The sequence below is a fragment of the Pyxicephalus adspersus genome, chromosome 5, assembly GCF_032062135.1.
Source record: "Pyxicephalus adspersus chromosome 5, UCB_Pads_2.0, whole genome shotgun sequence".
NCBI classification, from domain to species: Eukaryota; Metazoa; Chordata; class Amphibia; order Anura; family Pyxicephalidae; genus Pyxicephalus; species Pyxicephalus adspersus.
The window spans coordinates 87,842,153-87,858,598 of record NC_092862.1 but is presented as its reverse complement, the minus strand read 5'-3'; the positions used below and the strand labels follow the sequence as shown (position 1 = coordinate 87,858,598).

The following is a 16,446-nucleotide window of genomic DNA, read 5'->3' as shown; positions in this document are numbered from 1 at the left end:
TTTAAGCCTGGATGCTGAAAAAGCTTTCCACAAGGTAAAATAGCCATATTTATTTGCTCTATTGGCACACAGGGAGTTTGGATCTAACTTTTTTAACTATGCGCTTTCTACCACAACCCCTACTACCTCCCTGATAGTAAACAACCAGCTGTCCCAACCTCCACCTATGCAGAGAGGAACCGGCCAAGGTTGCCCTTTGTATCCACTCCTTTTAATTATAGCCCTCAACCCCCTTATATGCCTATTTGAGTGAATTACCTTTGGTAGCACTCAAATCAAACTCACAGCCTTTGTTAATGACGTTCTCCTTTTTACCTCTAACCCCACCTCTTCCCTGCCTACCATAATGGACCTCCTGTCCAGTTTTGGCCCCTTTTCGGCATACTTAGTTAATTTTGACAAGTCAGTGTCCCTATACCTGGATCCCTGATTGCCTGTTTCCCTGTTCAGTTCCTGTTCTAATCCCTTGTTGTCCAATTTTCTGCTCCCCTGTGCAGTCACTGCTGTTCCACTTTCCCTAGCATCTTTGTCACCCATGTGTCACCACTAAAAAGAAACCATTAAAAAGAAACAACATTTACATATATATAATTCAAAGTTCACATTAACACTCCTTTAAATTTAAAGCTTTTTAGTATTACCTTTCCTGTAGACTGAATCCCTCTGATAGTGCATAGATAGACAGCACCCCATGCTGCTGCTAGACAAATCACCATCCACCATTGCAAATCTCCATTTTCATTGATAGTTGTGGTTATATTTAATGTTTTTCTGTACCAGTAGTAGTTAACTGTGCTACTTTTACTACACTCTTCATACATATCTAGGGAATAATTGAAATCGAAAAAAAAAAAAAGGTAAAAATGATAAATTTTGCAGTTCATTAACCCCCCTGATGGTATACCGGGTGTGGCTCGGGGTGAATTTTATGTACCAAAAGCAGTAACCTCAAGCGTGGCTGACCCTGACTTGACCACATCAATGGCTTCCAAAAGGCGTCTCACCATCTCTATTGATCTTAGTGAGGCTCAGGCAGTGCCCCCAAGATTCCCATTTTCTTGGACACCTGGTATGAAAATAGATGCTGAACGCGACGACCCCTTGGCACACCTGCAATTGTTTCTGACCAATGATGTTATTGAAAAAATAGATTGGTGAGACAAACAGGTACGCTGAACAACAATTAGCTGCTCTATACCTGAGGTTTGCAGGAGGCAGAAAGTGGGAACCAGTGACCAAAGACGACATTTAGCTATTTCTGGGCTTAATGAAACATCAGGGAGTGGTGGGCAAACCCTAGCAGAAGTAGTATTGGTCTACTAATAAAATACCACTCAATTTAAAAAATAAAATACCACTCTATTCCTTGTCACAGTCATGTCAGTACAGATTTACCCTGATCATGAAATATTTACACTTCGCAAACAACGAAGAATTTGATGAAACTACTTATCCTGCACCAAAACTCAAGAAAATTTGGGAAGTATCTCAAATGATTCTAAAAAAATTCAAACAGACCTGTGTGCCAGAAACAGACATCAGCATAGATAAAAAGTCTAATGGCCTACAAGGGGAGGCTCAGCTGCGTGCAATACATTGCATAAAAGAGAGCACGATTTGGCATAAAATCCTACATGCTGTGCAAATCGTCAACTGGCTACATTTGGAATTCAGTCCTATAAACTGGAAAAGAAACAAAATTCAATCCAAAAAACTGCAACTATGGAATGGCAACATCTTCTGTTCTCTCACTCATTGGACATTGCTAAATCAGGGCTATTGTGTCACAACAGACAACTTTATCAACTATAATACATCTCCAGAACTTTATGAGTTTCTTATGAGGAAAAAAGATGACTCTGCGATGACGTGACAAGAAAGATGTGTGCCTAATGAGTACTGTCCATAATGCCTCCACTGTTATGGTACAAACAAAAGGTGAGAAAGAATTAATGAAGCCAGTAGTGATAGATCACAATAATACCCTGGGAGGTGTCCACAGAGCTGATCAGGCAATGACATTCTACCCAGCAATGAGGAAACAGCAAAAGAAGTACTACAAAAAGATCTTCAGGCATCTTCTTGAGCAATGCTTGTGGAATGGCCTACATTCTCTTCAAACAAAAGACAGGCCTGTGAGTCATTCTGACTTCATTTGGAAAGTTTCCAAAAGTATTGTCATGAACCACCAAACACCATCAATGGCCGTGAATAGACCTGATGTTGTGCTGTTGCAGTTGTCAACCTAGAACGCCTGACTAGTCATCAGTTCACGGACTACATCCCGCCAACCGAGAAAAAAGCAGCACCTACAAGGATGGGTGTGGTTTGTTGCTCGAAGAGAGATGACAGTGGAAAGAAGATCAGAAAGGAAACCAGGTGCTACTGTCCTTTGACATCGGACTTTGTGCAGTCCCATGTTTCAAAATTTACCATTTCCAAGATGTCTATCAGACCAATATGCAGTGTCCACTAATTTATCAATAATCTTGCACCCTTGTTTGGACAAATTTCAGTGTTTTTGATTTTATTAAACTATTAAATTAATTATTATTGTAGTATTTCATTATTTTCTATAATTATTATTTATAATTTTTTATAATTTTAAAATTTATGATTTGTGATTCAAACTTTATCATACCCTGGAGTTATTCCTAAGAATTACAGGCCTACAATATTAAACAACAAATTTCGATGCAAAACAATGTACCGCTTTTGACATAAAAAAACTGAGATAATTAGATCTCCAGGGAGGTTAAATGCAAAACAACAACTATACCAGATCCATATACCAAAACCTAGAAAATACATGCAGATGCCTTGAACTTTAACACAGATTTCCAATGCAGTTGCCCTGAATGACATATATCTCCATAGTAATTTTGCCATGCCATTGTTATTAGGAAAATACCCAAGGTTCTCTGTGTATGGGATCTGTTGGAGTAGGGGGTCTGGTTGAAAGTTATAAGAATGCCATTTTATTAAAAAAAAGTTGCACTGTGTACAACTTTATTACGTTCTTCAAGCATGTTTATGAAAGGATTTGGGTATTGTCAATGTTGCTCTCGAGAACGCTTGAAGGCCCACTTCCCGATTAATTGCATTTTTTAAAATATTTTACATTAGTATAAAAAACCCCACATGACAGTGTCTGGCTCTCTACACCTTTCTTTTTATAGTAATGTGCCTATTAACCCTTAAAAAAGAATATTTGTTTTGTGTCTATATGATTTTTGTTCTTCTTCTAGGAATTTACGTGAAAAATTACAGTGGAAGTTATGGATTTTATATGAACTTTGGCTCTGAAAATGTCAGTTATAGGTAAATACACCCCAAGCTAATTTAAGTTTAAGATCTATCTGTGTTACTTCCAAGATGGACTTACTTGCTTTTTCCCAAATGTGCTGTCCACTATGGCTGTTTTAGGATTGACAGCACAATTTATTCTGGCCATATTGTTGAGACAATTGAATTTTGTGATAATAAGGGTGAGATTGTGCTTAGCACTTTCGCATTCTCTACACACAGTTTGGGGTTTGTCAAACATCAATATAGTCACTGGATGGGTTTCCACAAGTTACAGGTAAGTGGATGGTTTTTCAATCAAGAAGAAGACCCCATAAGTTTTTGTACTGCTTGTGGACACTACCTGGAGTGATTCACAGAAACAGAACTCTAATGTGAGGGGTGCTGAGGTTTTTATTTCCAGGCATTTCTGGTATATAATAAAATGTTTCATACTGGCAGTAAAGCCATTGTGCATTGTGGCAGTGCTCACTAGCATTTTCGTTTGATAAAACTTGTGCTGAGTGTGCCCACCCTTGTTCCATACACATAGGACCAAAGTGCTAATAGAGTAGGGAAAAAGATTTTTGGTGTGTTTTAGTTCTAAAGACCTTCCCCCTGCCTCAGTGTGTCATTATTTGGGCCAACTATCTGCTTAGGAAATATTATGTGTTCTCAGTTGCACAGAAATAGCAGGTATTGCCAATAATCCATCTTGCAAGAAAATTCATGCACTAGACATAGCATATTAAGTGATAGCTAGAACACCCTTCCCCACCCTTACACACTTGCCTGGGACAACATGGAAGCACTGACATTGTCATTTTACTACTAGAATTTTTATATATATCTGTTGGCACAGATTTTCCTTAGGCATTTACATATATTAGTTGTCGGGGAGCCAATGTTACATGGTATAATATTTTTGCAGTTAAAGTATATTTCAGTAATCCCAGTGATACAGTTTTACCCTTAGTAAAGTTTATGATACTACCTGAATTATTGTAATCTGGTGCAGGGCAGTAGCTCCATGGAAGCGGTTTTTGAAAAGAATTAAAGAAATACCATAAAATCCATGCTATAACAGTGTTATAATACACTCCCACGAGAAAGGAAACAAGCAATGAAGCAATACCTAAAAAACAGAATATTAATAATACAGCAAGCAAAATAATTATTTTGAACATTTTCATTAAAATTCAAACTGGCAGTTTTCTGATAAATAACTAGTCACATTCAGTAGGCTATAGCTGATAGAGATATAGTATAACAGCTGAATTTTTCCTTCTAGAATAAATAGCAAATTACATATGCATGATCTAACACTTATTTAGTTTTCTCTGCTTCTGTGGCATGTGTCTCTTTAATAATACTCCCTAAAAAATATAAAAATATATGCTTACCAACCCCTCCAAAGTATGGTGAAATTGCATTCCATGCTCCAATACTCCCTCTCCTTAAACGTTGTCCAATTGCAAGCTCTAGATGAAATAAAGGTATTCCTTCCAATACTAGAGCTATGCCATATGGAATTAAAAAAGCACCTAACCAAAAAGATGTAGTAATCATTAAGAACGTTAGTAATACTTAAAAATAATTACAAGCAACAATTTATATTCCTCTGTATTAGTGCAGTTTTTCATTTCTGTTTATGGAAAAACTCATACGTATTTGGGAATGAACTTTTTTTTTTTTTTTTAGATTCCAGGGTCCAGGTTCAAAAACCTAATAACCAAAAAAAAAGGTTTTGGTGGACCAAAACTGGGTGTGTGTTTTTGTTTGTGGGTGTGCAGTTTTTACTGCTGTATCTGCCGTTGAAGTTAGTCTTTATAACTTTATAACCCTTCCACAGATTATATACTAACAAACTACTACTTTGAGAAAAGCAAAAGCAGTTTCTACCAACAATGATTACAGACAGAATATTTCTATATTTTTATTGACTACGGTATATCACATTTACACTTGGTCACAGGTTTATATTAACTATTTTATTTTTGTTAGAAATGCCTTTAAATTGTTTATACTGAGGCAAATGTTTTTGGTAGCCTTTGGGAACTTTTGGCCCATTCCTCCAGACAAAACTGGTGTAACTGAGACAGGTTTGTAGGCTCCCCTGCTTGCACATGTTTTTAAAGTTGTGCACACACATTTTCAGCTGGTTTAAGGTCAAGACTTTGCAATGGCCACACCAACATCTTGACCTGTGTGATCCCATGATATTTGTATTTATGTATTAATTGTTTGTACAGAGAATATGGAACCATCAGGCATTTGGAAATTGTTTCTAGGAATGAACCAGATTTGTGTAGATCTTTTTCTGGGGCCCTGGCTGATTTCTTTTGAGTTTTTGGTAATAAGCTAGTAAGTTTGATGGTAAGCCCCGAGCCTGGTTCAGGGTAAGAAAACTTGCTGAAAGCATTTACTGCAGATCAGGTTTGGGGTAGCTAAAAATAGAAACAAGCATTACAGTGCAATCTGATTGTCATACAATATTGTCCAATTTACATTGTCCCGGTTTCCCGGTGACGTCAGTGCATGCGTTGGTGCGGGCGGGAAATTTAAATCATTTTGTATTGGATTCAATACAAAAAAGCTGTATTGAGTTCAATACAAAGAAATCTTTATAGAATATATATATATATATATATATATATATATATATATATAAATAATTGTATTATATTTATATAAGGTACTGTTCAGTTACATTACACACTATTTTTTTTTTAAAGATTTTTTTTTAGGTTTATTATTATATTTATTACATTTTGTACATATTTCAGTAAGTTATGCTTAAAAATTATATCCTACAATCTAAAATAAATTTCTATGCAAAAAATGTAACGCTTTTTACATGGAAATACGGAAAGAACTTGCGTTCCTCTGCGATTCCTGATGACGTCGGTGCGTGCGCCCGTCGACGGGGGTCGTAGCTGGAAATTCAAATATTTTGTATTGGATTCAATACAAACTCCTGTATCCAATCCAATACAAAATAATATAAAATATACTTATGTGGGGGGTGTTTTATATCTGTATATAGGGTAGGGAGGTGTTTTAGAAAGATATAGTACTATACAGTATACAGAATTATTGCATTTTCAGTATTTTTGATTTATTTATGCATTCTTGTTTAGGCTGATTTTTGTGTTTTTTATTTATTTTATTATTAAAAAGTTAATTATTTTTTTTTACATGATTGTCTGTTTCAAACTTTATTATATTCAGGATATCTACTAGACCCTTGTTTGGCCATATTTCTGTAAGTTACAGGTCTAAGATTTAAAAATTTTTTTTTTATGAAAAACAGTGTACCTCTTTTGGTACAGAAATCCAGATATCAGTGAAACGCCAAGGAGGTTAATATACATTCATGTTGACTCCATTAAGGCTAATTGGCTATCAAAAACAAATTGTCTGATTGCCTAGAGGCTTGACATAAATTTTTGGAATTTTCCAAGCTGTTTTAAAGGTACAACTAAAGTTTTCACCTAAAATGTATATAAACTTAGGACTTTAACTGCATCCATTATGCATTCTTATTTTCTTTTTATCTCTTTTGGATAAGGGCATTGCACTTTTAACTTTTATACCCTGAAAATATTGAAGAAACCATTCTTCATAATCCAATGTATACATGTTTTCATGTTTACAAGCGGTAATTGAACCATTGACCATTAGATACTTGCAAACTAAATGTTTGTCAAGTATATAATTTAAAAAGAAACCATATATCATAAACATGTATCTGTACAGCAATGGGCAGGCAAACTGTTCAAAGTATTTTTATTGAATCCAATACAAAATATTTGAATTTCCCACTACGCCCTCTGTCGACGGGCGCATGCACTGACATCATCAGGAATTGCAGAGGGACGCGTACACGAACGCCGGGTGTTCTAATTCTTTCCGAACTTCCGTACTTTCATGCAAAAAGTGTAAATTTTTTTGCATGGAAATTTATTTTGGATTGTAGGCTATAGTTCACCGAATTACCGCATCACTCACTGAAATATGTCCAAAATTTTATAAATTTAGGAATAAAATTTCTTTTATAAAAACAAAAAAAATTCTTTAAAAAAAAATAGTGTATAATGTAATGTAACTGTACAGTAGGTTATATATATATATATATATATATATATATATTACAATTATATATATTATATAAAGATTTCTTTGTATTGGACTCAATACAGCTTTTTTGTATTGAGTTCAATGCAAAGTGATTTGAATTTCCCGCCCCGCCTCCCGCCCGCAACGATGCATGCACCGACGTCACAGGGAAACCCCGAAGATCGTCACTGCACATGCCGGGAGAAGACAGAAAAGAGAAGACGTCTCCGAAGGAGCTGCGGGGACAAGGTAAGTATTTTTTTTCAGTTGTAATCCGATTGTCATACAATGTTGAATGACAATCGGATTGCACTGTAACGCAAGTTTATACTTTTAGCTACCCCGACCTTGGTTCGGGGTAAATGATTGTAGCAATTTTTTTTACCCTGAACCAAGGTCGGGCTAACCGCCCGGGTAGTTAATTTAGTCACACATGTGTTAGACATTTTCTGGTACACAGGAAACAAAAATATTTTTACATATTTTAGAACCATAGCTTTTTGGTTTTTGAGGATCATATACTGTGCTATAAAAATGGGGGCCCAATAATCTTTCCCTATACCATCCCCTATCCAATCACACTATCACATTGGAAATGTGATGCCATCATAAAACTATATTTTACAATACAGAGGTAAATTTATGTATTTTCCATTACTTCTACTATAAATTTTTATTTGACAGTTAATGTTGCACCCCAAGATTCTTTATAGATATTTATAGGTATATGTGTAAAGATATACAGTATGTGTATATATAATGTATGTGAATGGGTGTATATGTGTGGGAATATTGCGGTCTGTTTCTGTTTGTCCAGCTACTTTACACAAGGGTCAATAGACAAATAGGGATGAGCGAGAGAGAATATTAAGTTCGATCTTGCGGCGAAGCGGCCCTTTCTCTCTTACCTAAAATGTAAGCGAGAACGGCCTTCTGATTCACCGAGAGGTCGAGCTCTCGTCGAACAGAAGGATTTCCAGGGCTGCATCATGCAGCCCTGGAAATCCTCTGCGATCCCCGACACTAGAGGTTAATTAACCTCTAGTGCCCCAGAGATCGCACATTCTTCTCAATGAATGCAGCCACAGCTGCAATCATTGAGAAGATGCCCAGCACAGGAGAACCTCCTGACATTGTAATATAAATATCTCTTACAAATGATACATTTGTATCTGTAACAAATGTATCATTTGTAAGAAATACTTATATTATGTCAGGAGGCTCTCCTTTGCCAGGCATCTTCTCAATTATTGCAGCTGTGGCTGCATTCATTGAGAAGTGTGCGCGATCTCTGGGGCACTAGAGGTTAATTAACCTCTAGTGTCGAGGATCGCAGAGGATTTCCACAGCTGCAATCATTGAGAAGAGTGTGCAATCCCTGGGGCACTAGAGGTTAATCAAACAGCTGCCAGGAAACTGATACAGTTCTCATAATAATTTTGCTATTTTGTAATTGCTGTATTATGTACTAACCATTATTAGATTACTACCTACTAACAACATCATTTTCATTTTCTGTATGTTTTGTTGATTGAAGTTCCCATCTCTATATCAACCAATATTGCTGTGCATTTTACGTTTCAACTTGTTTCCTAATTTAAACATATTTAAATGACAAGTTTGAATGACTAGCTATTATTTGTGCATGAACCTTCATTTATTGAATATATATGTGCATTGATAGGGTGATATATTATCCATATTTATGCAGATATTATTCATAATCAACAGTGGCGACCATGAAGGGACACAAATTAGTGGGTTCATTCAAACAGCTTCTATATTTGTTTTTATGCAAAAATAGACTTAAGTGAATAGAGGTTGAGTCAGCCATTCAGACAAGTTGAAACCACAGTGATATGGTCTTTGATATTTTTTGCTGCGTAGGTATTGGTAAAAGGCCATACATCATTACATGCTTGAGTATTTTCTGGATTTGTATAACTCCACATATGTATGTATAGAAAATCCCAAATTAAAAGTGTATTGGATGTACCTCTAATAAACCAATTTAAATTATCAAGGGAGGATACACTTGGGATCATTAACTCAGTAATAGTGGAATACTGAGGTATACAGTGTTGTTTAATAACCCCTTACTGAAGTTGTTATTTCAAAGCACTACTATAAAACGTTGGCTACATAAGGGAAGCTGGACTATTGTGTGTGCTGTTGAATTTTCTGTGTATACAGTAGACAATGATGTTCTCCAGATATTTGGTGGACCTTAAGAGTTGAATTTGTTTGTCTTGCACAAAAGTCTTATATCAGTACATTACTAAGGTTTTATTGGTATCTGGGATTGAGATTTTGTTTGGTTTTCTGTTTCAAGGAAATCTATAGTTGGTGCCTATTAGTATTTCTTTGATCTTCACAGCAGAGGTCAAATTTATTGCTCTGGTTAGGTGGTAATAATTGAAGCTTTAGCCTTTTGTTCCCTGTTGAGGTGTGATTCTAGATATCACCTTCCATTGTTAACTATTTACTAACAAACTTAACATTGTTCTTCCCAGTACTAATTACTCTGTAAGTGAAACTTGTTGCTATTAGGATATCTGTGCATAGACTAACTAAAGTGAGAAGGACTCATCACTGATCAGGCTTCACAAGGTAATGGTGAGTTCCCAGCCAGGGATTATGCCAAGTTGGATACATATTCCTGTACACTGTTGGTATTTCTGATACAGCGTAAAAGGGGAAGGTTGGTCAGGTGCACAGCAGAAGGCATGTAAAGGGATTGGCAGACATACTGCACAGACTGATGAAATGTGTGTAGTCTGATGATGTGGTGATGGCTACAGGTAGCGTATCTGGTAATATAGAGGTATATATATATATATAGATAATATAGTAGAATTAATGTGACAGGTCTCAGTAGTATGTCTTAGTATAGTTTATTATTTACAACAAAGATCCTGAGTACTCAAAGTATTATTGACATAGGTTTTTGAAATGCCCAATAGGCCTGACAAATGCTTCCCCTGGAAGTGACATGTGCTTATGTTAATGCATGTACTCTAAGTATCCTTTAGGAGAAAGGCGGATTCCAAGGCCCACCAACCTATAGCTGTGAGTGTCTGCAATCAAGAAATACTTTTAAAAAAGACACAGACTGGCCATGCCTATTATGGTTTTGATTGATGGACTGTTTGGGTATAAATCCTATAAATCTATAATATTGAACTTTTCTACCACAATTAAGAAAATTGGGACTGTTTAATAGAACACAATAGACTGCGGGGAACTGCATAATTTGCCTATCATTAGCATATGTGAGATGGGGGGGGGGTGTTTCAAAGCAGGAAACAGGGCCAGCAGGTTTTAAGCACACCAAGGGTTTATTTCACTTCACTATTTACACACAAAACAGGAAAAATAAAACAAACAGCAAAAAAGAAAGCCTGGCCATTTGCCCATTAACTCACTGTTAGTACCCTTAACTAGCAGTCCGGGCCAACCTAGTATTGATCTGGACTCTAAGTCGCTAACCATATATATATATATATATATATATATATATATATATATATATATATATGGCAATGGTCTGTGTTTTTACTTACAGTTCCCAGTTCACCTTGGACCTCCTCCTAGCTCAGCAGCCAAGACAGAGCCACAGGAATAAGCAGGCTGGGAGTTTATATCCCCAGCCTAATTTCCAGGATGCCTTTCAGGTGAGACCATTACACCTGATCATACCCAGGCCTCTTTAACTGCCCCACCTGGCCAAGAAGCCTGGTACTTCAAACCCCACCTGCAGGTTTAAAGGAAAACTGACTAGAACAGAAAAATACTCTGCGTATAACCTGTATCTGGGGCAAATGTGCCTGTCATCCTGGACAAAACCCTGTGATTTATTTGGCCAGCTGTTACACATAACAAAAGCTTAATATGAGTACAAACTTAATAAATCCTGTACATGTGTGAAGCCACATCTGGAGGGAACAAATGGGATTCCTGTATTGTCCAACTTGGAAGAAGGAATCTTGATTATCTGTTCTGACAAACATGTGATAGACTAACTTTTCATTAAAAGTTTTATTGTAAATGCTAATAACTGAAGAACTGGGAACGATGAATGGAATCTAGACATAAGCAATTGTTGTCTTAGCTGTGGTTAATGTTTTGATAGCCACAAGGGGGCACTGTTGCACCCCAAGATTGTTTATAGATATTTATAGGTTTATGTGGATAAATACATGTGTATATATAATGTATGTACAGTATATGGGTGTATATGTTTGGAAATGTTTGTGATCTGTTTCTCTTTGTCCAGCCACTTCACACAAGGGAAAATAAACAAACAGACTATCAAACAGCTGCCAGGAAACTGATACAGTTCCCATAATCATGAGAATTACCAGTAGGGCCTGTAAGGGGTAATATAAATCAATCAAGCCTGGGCCAACCAGAGATGAATGAATAGCTGGACAGATGGGTTGGGGTGATGGCCTATCAGGTGCTTTTGCTGGCACATAGATTAAAGGACCCCTGGTTGACTTCCCCAACAACTTCAAAACTCCTACATTTCATGTTTCAAATAATTACTGGAGTTTGATTACTCCATCCCAACTAGGGGAATGCTTCAGCTAATAGGTGTTCAACAAATCACATCCAGTAGCCAATCCTAGCTCTCCACTGATACCTAATGGAGATTAACTCCATAAGACTGGGAGCTAGAAGAATGGTACCAAGCCAGAGCCGGTATGTTTTGTTGATTGAAGGTTGTAACTCTATATCAACCAATATTGCTGTGCATTTTATGTTTCAACTTGTTTTCTAAATAAACTTTTTGAATGACTAGCTATTATTTGTGCATGAACCTTCATTTATTGAATATATGTGCATTGATAGGGTGATATAATATCCATATTTATGCAGATAATTTTCATAATCAACAGTTTAGGTTAGTAGTTTTTTATTTAACATGTACTTTATCAAATTTTTATTTTGCTTCTTTTTGGTCAGCTAAATATACTATTAAAAGTACTCTATATGTACAGGCCTTCAGGGATGGGTATTGAAGAGGTGGTAAATACCTCCCTGTTATAGATTGGGTCTCTTTTAGGGACAAAAGAGGTTACCACTCTGAGGGGAATGGTCTGAGCTTCCCAGGTTGTTTTCAGACAGAAAGTGTTAGCTCCTGAGTGGATTGTACCAAAGCAGGTGTACCTAACACAGAGTCTGAAGCTCATCACATATATTTACCTATTCGAGTAAAGTCATGATAAAACAATTTTTGGAGAAGGAGTTTTGGAGATTAGAAGACGGTAAGGTAAGATATGTGTTCTTTGTAATTTAATAAAGATGAAGTGGGGAATACTGGTATCATATGCTTAGGTGTTGTCAAGGCAAAAATAAAGTTAGGAGCATAGCATGTATTTGGCACAATAAAACTTGGTATTTTTCTGTACTTGAAGCATGTTTAGAGGAATAAAACATGGGGAAATGTGCATGATTTTCAAAATGTACTCTAGATAAGACAGTTATTTCCCAAATAAACACTTACTTGTTTAAACAGATAAAAGATTAAAAAAATAATTTACAATTGCAACTATAAATGAGTATGTGATTATATGACAAAGAGAAAGGTCTACATAGCACCTCCTAAACCCAAGAAGTGTTCAAAAAGGTTATGTACAGCTCTGGAAAAAAATACCGAGACCACTGCAATTCATTTGTAAATCAGCATCTCCAAGTATTACGACCATTCAATGCCAGTGTCTGTTAAATTCCTACACAAGTACACCTCATTTTGCCTAATGTAGTACTAAATAGTGGATCACCTGAATCAAATCTTATTTAATGAGGAAAAGTATAAGGCCACTGATTTAATTTACACTCTCAACAATCATGGAATGTCACCAGTTGCATGGCAAAACACAGAAGTACGGCAAAGGTAATTGGGAATTTAAAAATAACTATTGACCATGCCAAAACAGGTGAACTAACAGGTTCTGAGCAAAGAAAAGAATAGCGCAATCCTGGCTTTACAGCAGTACACAAAAACAAGGTCAATCAACAGGCACTGGGGTTACAAAGCTACAACATAGCGGAGGGCAAAAACAAATCAGAACTGGGAGGGATGACCACAAACTCATTCAAATGTTACTCCGTAGGCTGACATCAAGTGACCTTCAAATACAGTGGCAAATTGAGACAGGGGTTAAGTGAAGTGAACTGTTTTCTATAGGCAGGGCTGAAGTCATGCAAAGCTAGAAAAAAAGCCCATTAATAATGAGAAGCAGAAGAGCTGTCATCATTGTCCCCCCCCCCCCCTCAAAAATAGTTGCAGTATGGTTTGTGTGTGACCACCACCTTCTCCTCTTACCACGTAAGGCTTTAATTTTATAGGAAAATCCCTCCAAGGACTTCTGCCCCTACTATGAGAACTAAATTGTTTTTAAGAAGACCCCTGTTTGGTCTCCTGCATCTGCTTTGAGGCCTGCCTAACATTTTTCCTAATGGGAACTCACCAAGGGGCTTCTGTCTCTGTTATGACACCTAACTTTTCTGGCCTTATGTCTTTGCTGTGAGGCCTATTTTGTGGCGCCTAGATCTCACGGCCACATGGGCCTGTAAAGGCTGAACTGGAGGAGGAGGAGGACGACGACATTGGAGCACAGGCAATGTATAGTGAAATGGGTGGTTTTTCTACTCAGGTGACAGAAGAGGAGGAGCAGGAGCAGCCAGAGGAGCAAGAGGGAGATGAGGAAGGCGAGGCAGAGGACCCAGACACACTGTGGCAGTATGCAGTGGAGATGGAGGCAGTGTCACGGTCCCTTCCGTGACTGAAGTTTGAGGATCTGTCAGACAAGCTGCATTTGAGGTTATCTGACAGTCTCTTTGTTTTTACTTGTTTCTGTGTTGTTGTTGGTAATGACCACTCCCCTTGTATCAGGTGCAGCTGGTGGTCATTACTGCTCCTCCATTTAGTCTGGCCTCACACTTCATGCTGTGCGGTTGATATTCACTGCTGGGTTGTGAATAGCTGGAGTGTTGTGCCATCCTGAGTTCCTGTTTATATCTGCTAATAAGATAAGTTGCTTTACTTTTGGTGTTTTGGTGTATTGGTGTTTTGTGGTTATTTAGTTGTTTACTAGGCCTCAGGGAGACACTGGGTCCTTCATAGGGGAAGGAACCAGCAGTCTCAAGCCAGACACTACTGCTAGGGCTATACAGGGCTAGTAGGGACTAGGTTCCTGTGTATGAGTATTCTCACCATCAGGGGATACTCATACGGTTAGGAGTTAGGGCTAGATTAGGGTGTCTGCAAGGGGTGACCATTCCCTTTTCCCTAGTCATTTGGGGCCTAGTAGTGAGTAATACTTTTCTGTTTCCCTCCCCTCCCTGTTATTCGTGACATTATCAACCGCCAAAACCGCTATTTTTTGTTTATGTTAGTGCAGCTATGGATCCTATATCTGCACTGGTCGCACAACTGCAGGGGTTGTCTTTGGAGGTAGCTGACCTCCGCACGGCCGTCTCTCACATACTGAGACCACAGGCAGCTGATTCTGACAGCAAGAATCAGGCCTGCCCTGAACCCAAGGTGGCGCTCCCAGACAGATTTTCCGGGGGAAGCGACAATTTTATTCGGTTCAGGGAGTCGTGCAAACTTTATTTTAAACTACGCCCACACTCTTCAGGGGACGAGAGTCAAAGAGTGGGTATTATCATTTCATTGCTTAAAGGCGGCGCTCAGTCTTGGGCTTTTTCGCTGCCGACCGAATCTCAGTCCCTCCGGTCGGTAGATGAATTTTTCAGAGCGCTAGGTCTGATTTATGATGACCCAGATCGGGTTTCCTGGCCGAGACCAAGTTACGTGGCTTGCAGCAGGGAAAGCGTTCTGCAGAGACATATTGCTCTGAATTTAGGAGGTGGGCTACGGATACTGAGTGGAATGATCCTGCTCTCCGTAGCCAATTCTGTCATGGGCTATCTGAGAACCTGAAGGACGCATTGGCGTTTCACGAAAATCCTGGGTCATTAGAAGCGGCTATGTCCCTAGCTGTACGTATGGATAGACGCCTGGGGGAGAGATCAAAAGTTCTTGTACAATTCTTTAAGATGGCGCCCTCCTCTGACACGTTGGGTGGAGAGACGCTTGAGGTCATGTCTGGTGACGAAGCTATGCAGTTGGGGGGAGCTACCTCTGGATCTGGGAATAAGAACTTTGGGTATAAGAAGGGACTTTGTTTTTTCTGATGAAAACAGGGGCATTTTGTCAATGTCTGCCCTTATGTTCAGCGCCAAGGTGAATACAAAAAAAAAAGGTGTGTTTAACTCTCATCTCTCACTGGGTGGTCTGTGTGGGGAATCAGAGAATTTATTTTTGTCATTTACCGGTAGTACTCGATTTCTCCTGTCTGCTGAGGTGGCGCTAGACTCCAAAACGGTGAAAATTTATGTGTTTATTGACAGCGGGGCAGGGGTTAACTTAATCGATGGACAGTTCGTCCCTATGCATGGGTTAACTACTAGTGCACTAGACAAAAATATCTCGGTGTTTGCAATTGATTCTGCTCCACTCACACAGAAATGTTTGTCACAAATGGTGAAGGACATTCATTTAAAAGTGGGTGATTCTCATCAAGAATCCATCTCCTGCTTTGTGTTGGAGGGTCTGCCTGCTCCATTGGTGCTAGGTTTACCATGGTTAAGTCAACATAATCCTACTATCGATTGGCAAGCAAGACAGATTCTTGATTGGAGTGATTATTGCATAGACAACTGTCTTAACACTTCGCTTTCTGTTGTAACCACTAAGGTTGTACCTTCCTTTATTTCTGAGTTTGCTGATGTATTCTCTGAAAATGGAGACCAGGAGTTACCTCCACATCGGGAATATGATTGCCCCATCAACCTAAACTGCCCAAGTCTCGGTTGTATAATCTTTCCGAACCTGAAAGAGCGGCCATGCGAGAATATATCGCTGAGAGTTTGGCTAAACGTCATATTAGACCATCCAAATCTCCTGTAGCCGCCAGGTTTTTCTTTGTTAAGAAAAAGGATGGAACTCTTAGGCCATGTTTGGACTTC

At 38.2% G+C, this 16,446-nt stretch overlaps 1 protein-coding gene across 2 annotated transcripts in view; it reads right to left on the bottom strand.

Moving 5' to 3' along the window:
- The window catches only part of LOC140331223 (sodium-dependent neutral amino acid transporter B(0)AT3-like), a 122,572-nt gene that overhangs the window by 78,504 nt on the left and 27,622 nt on the right, over nucleotides 1-16,446 (bottom strand). Inside the window, exons 2-4 of one of the 2 annotated variants that reach the window (XM_072412052.1) lie at nucleotides 4,689-4,829; nucleotides 4,280-4,420; nucleotides 642-823 (exon numbers count right to left, since the gene is read on the bottom strand). In XM_072412052.1, coding sequence (XP_072268153.1) covers nucleotides 642-823; nucleotides 4,280-4,420; nucleotides 4,689-4,829 — 464 coding nt within the window. The remainder of the gene's footprint in view (nucleotides 1-641; nucleotides 824-4,279; nucleotides 4,421-4,688; nucleotides 4,830-16,446) is intronic. The other variant, XM_072412053.1, reaches the window with a different exon arrangement.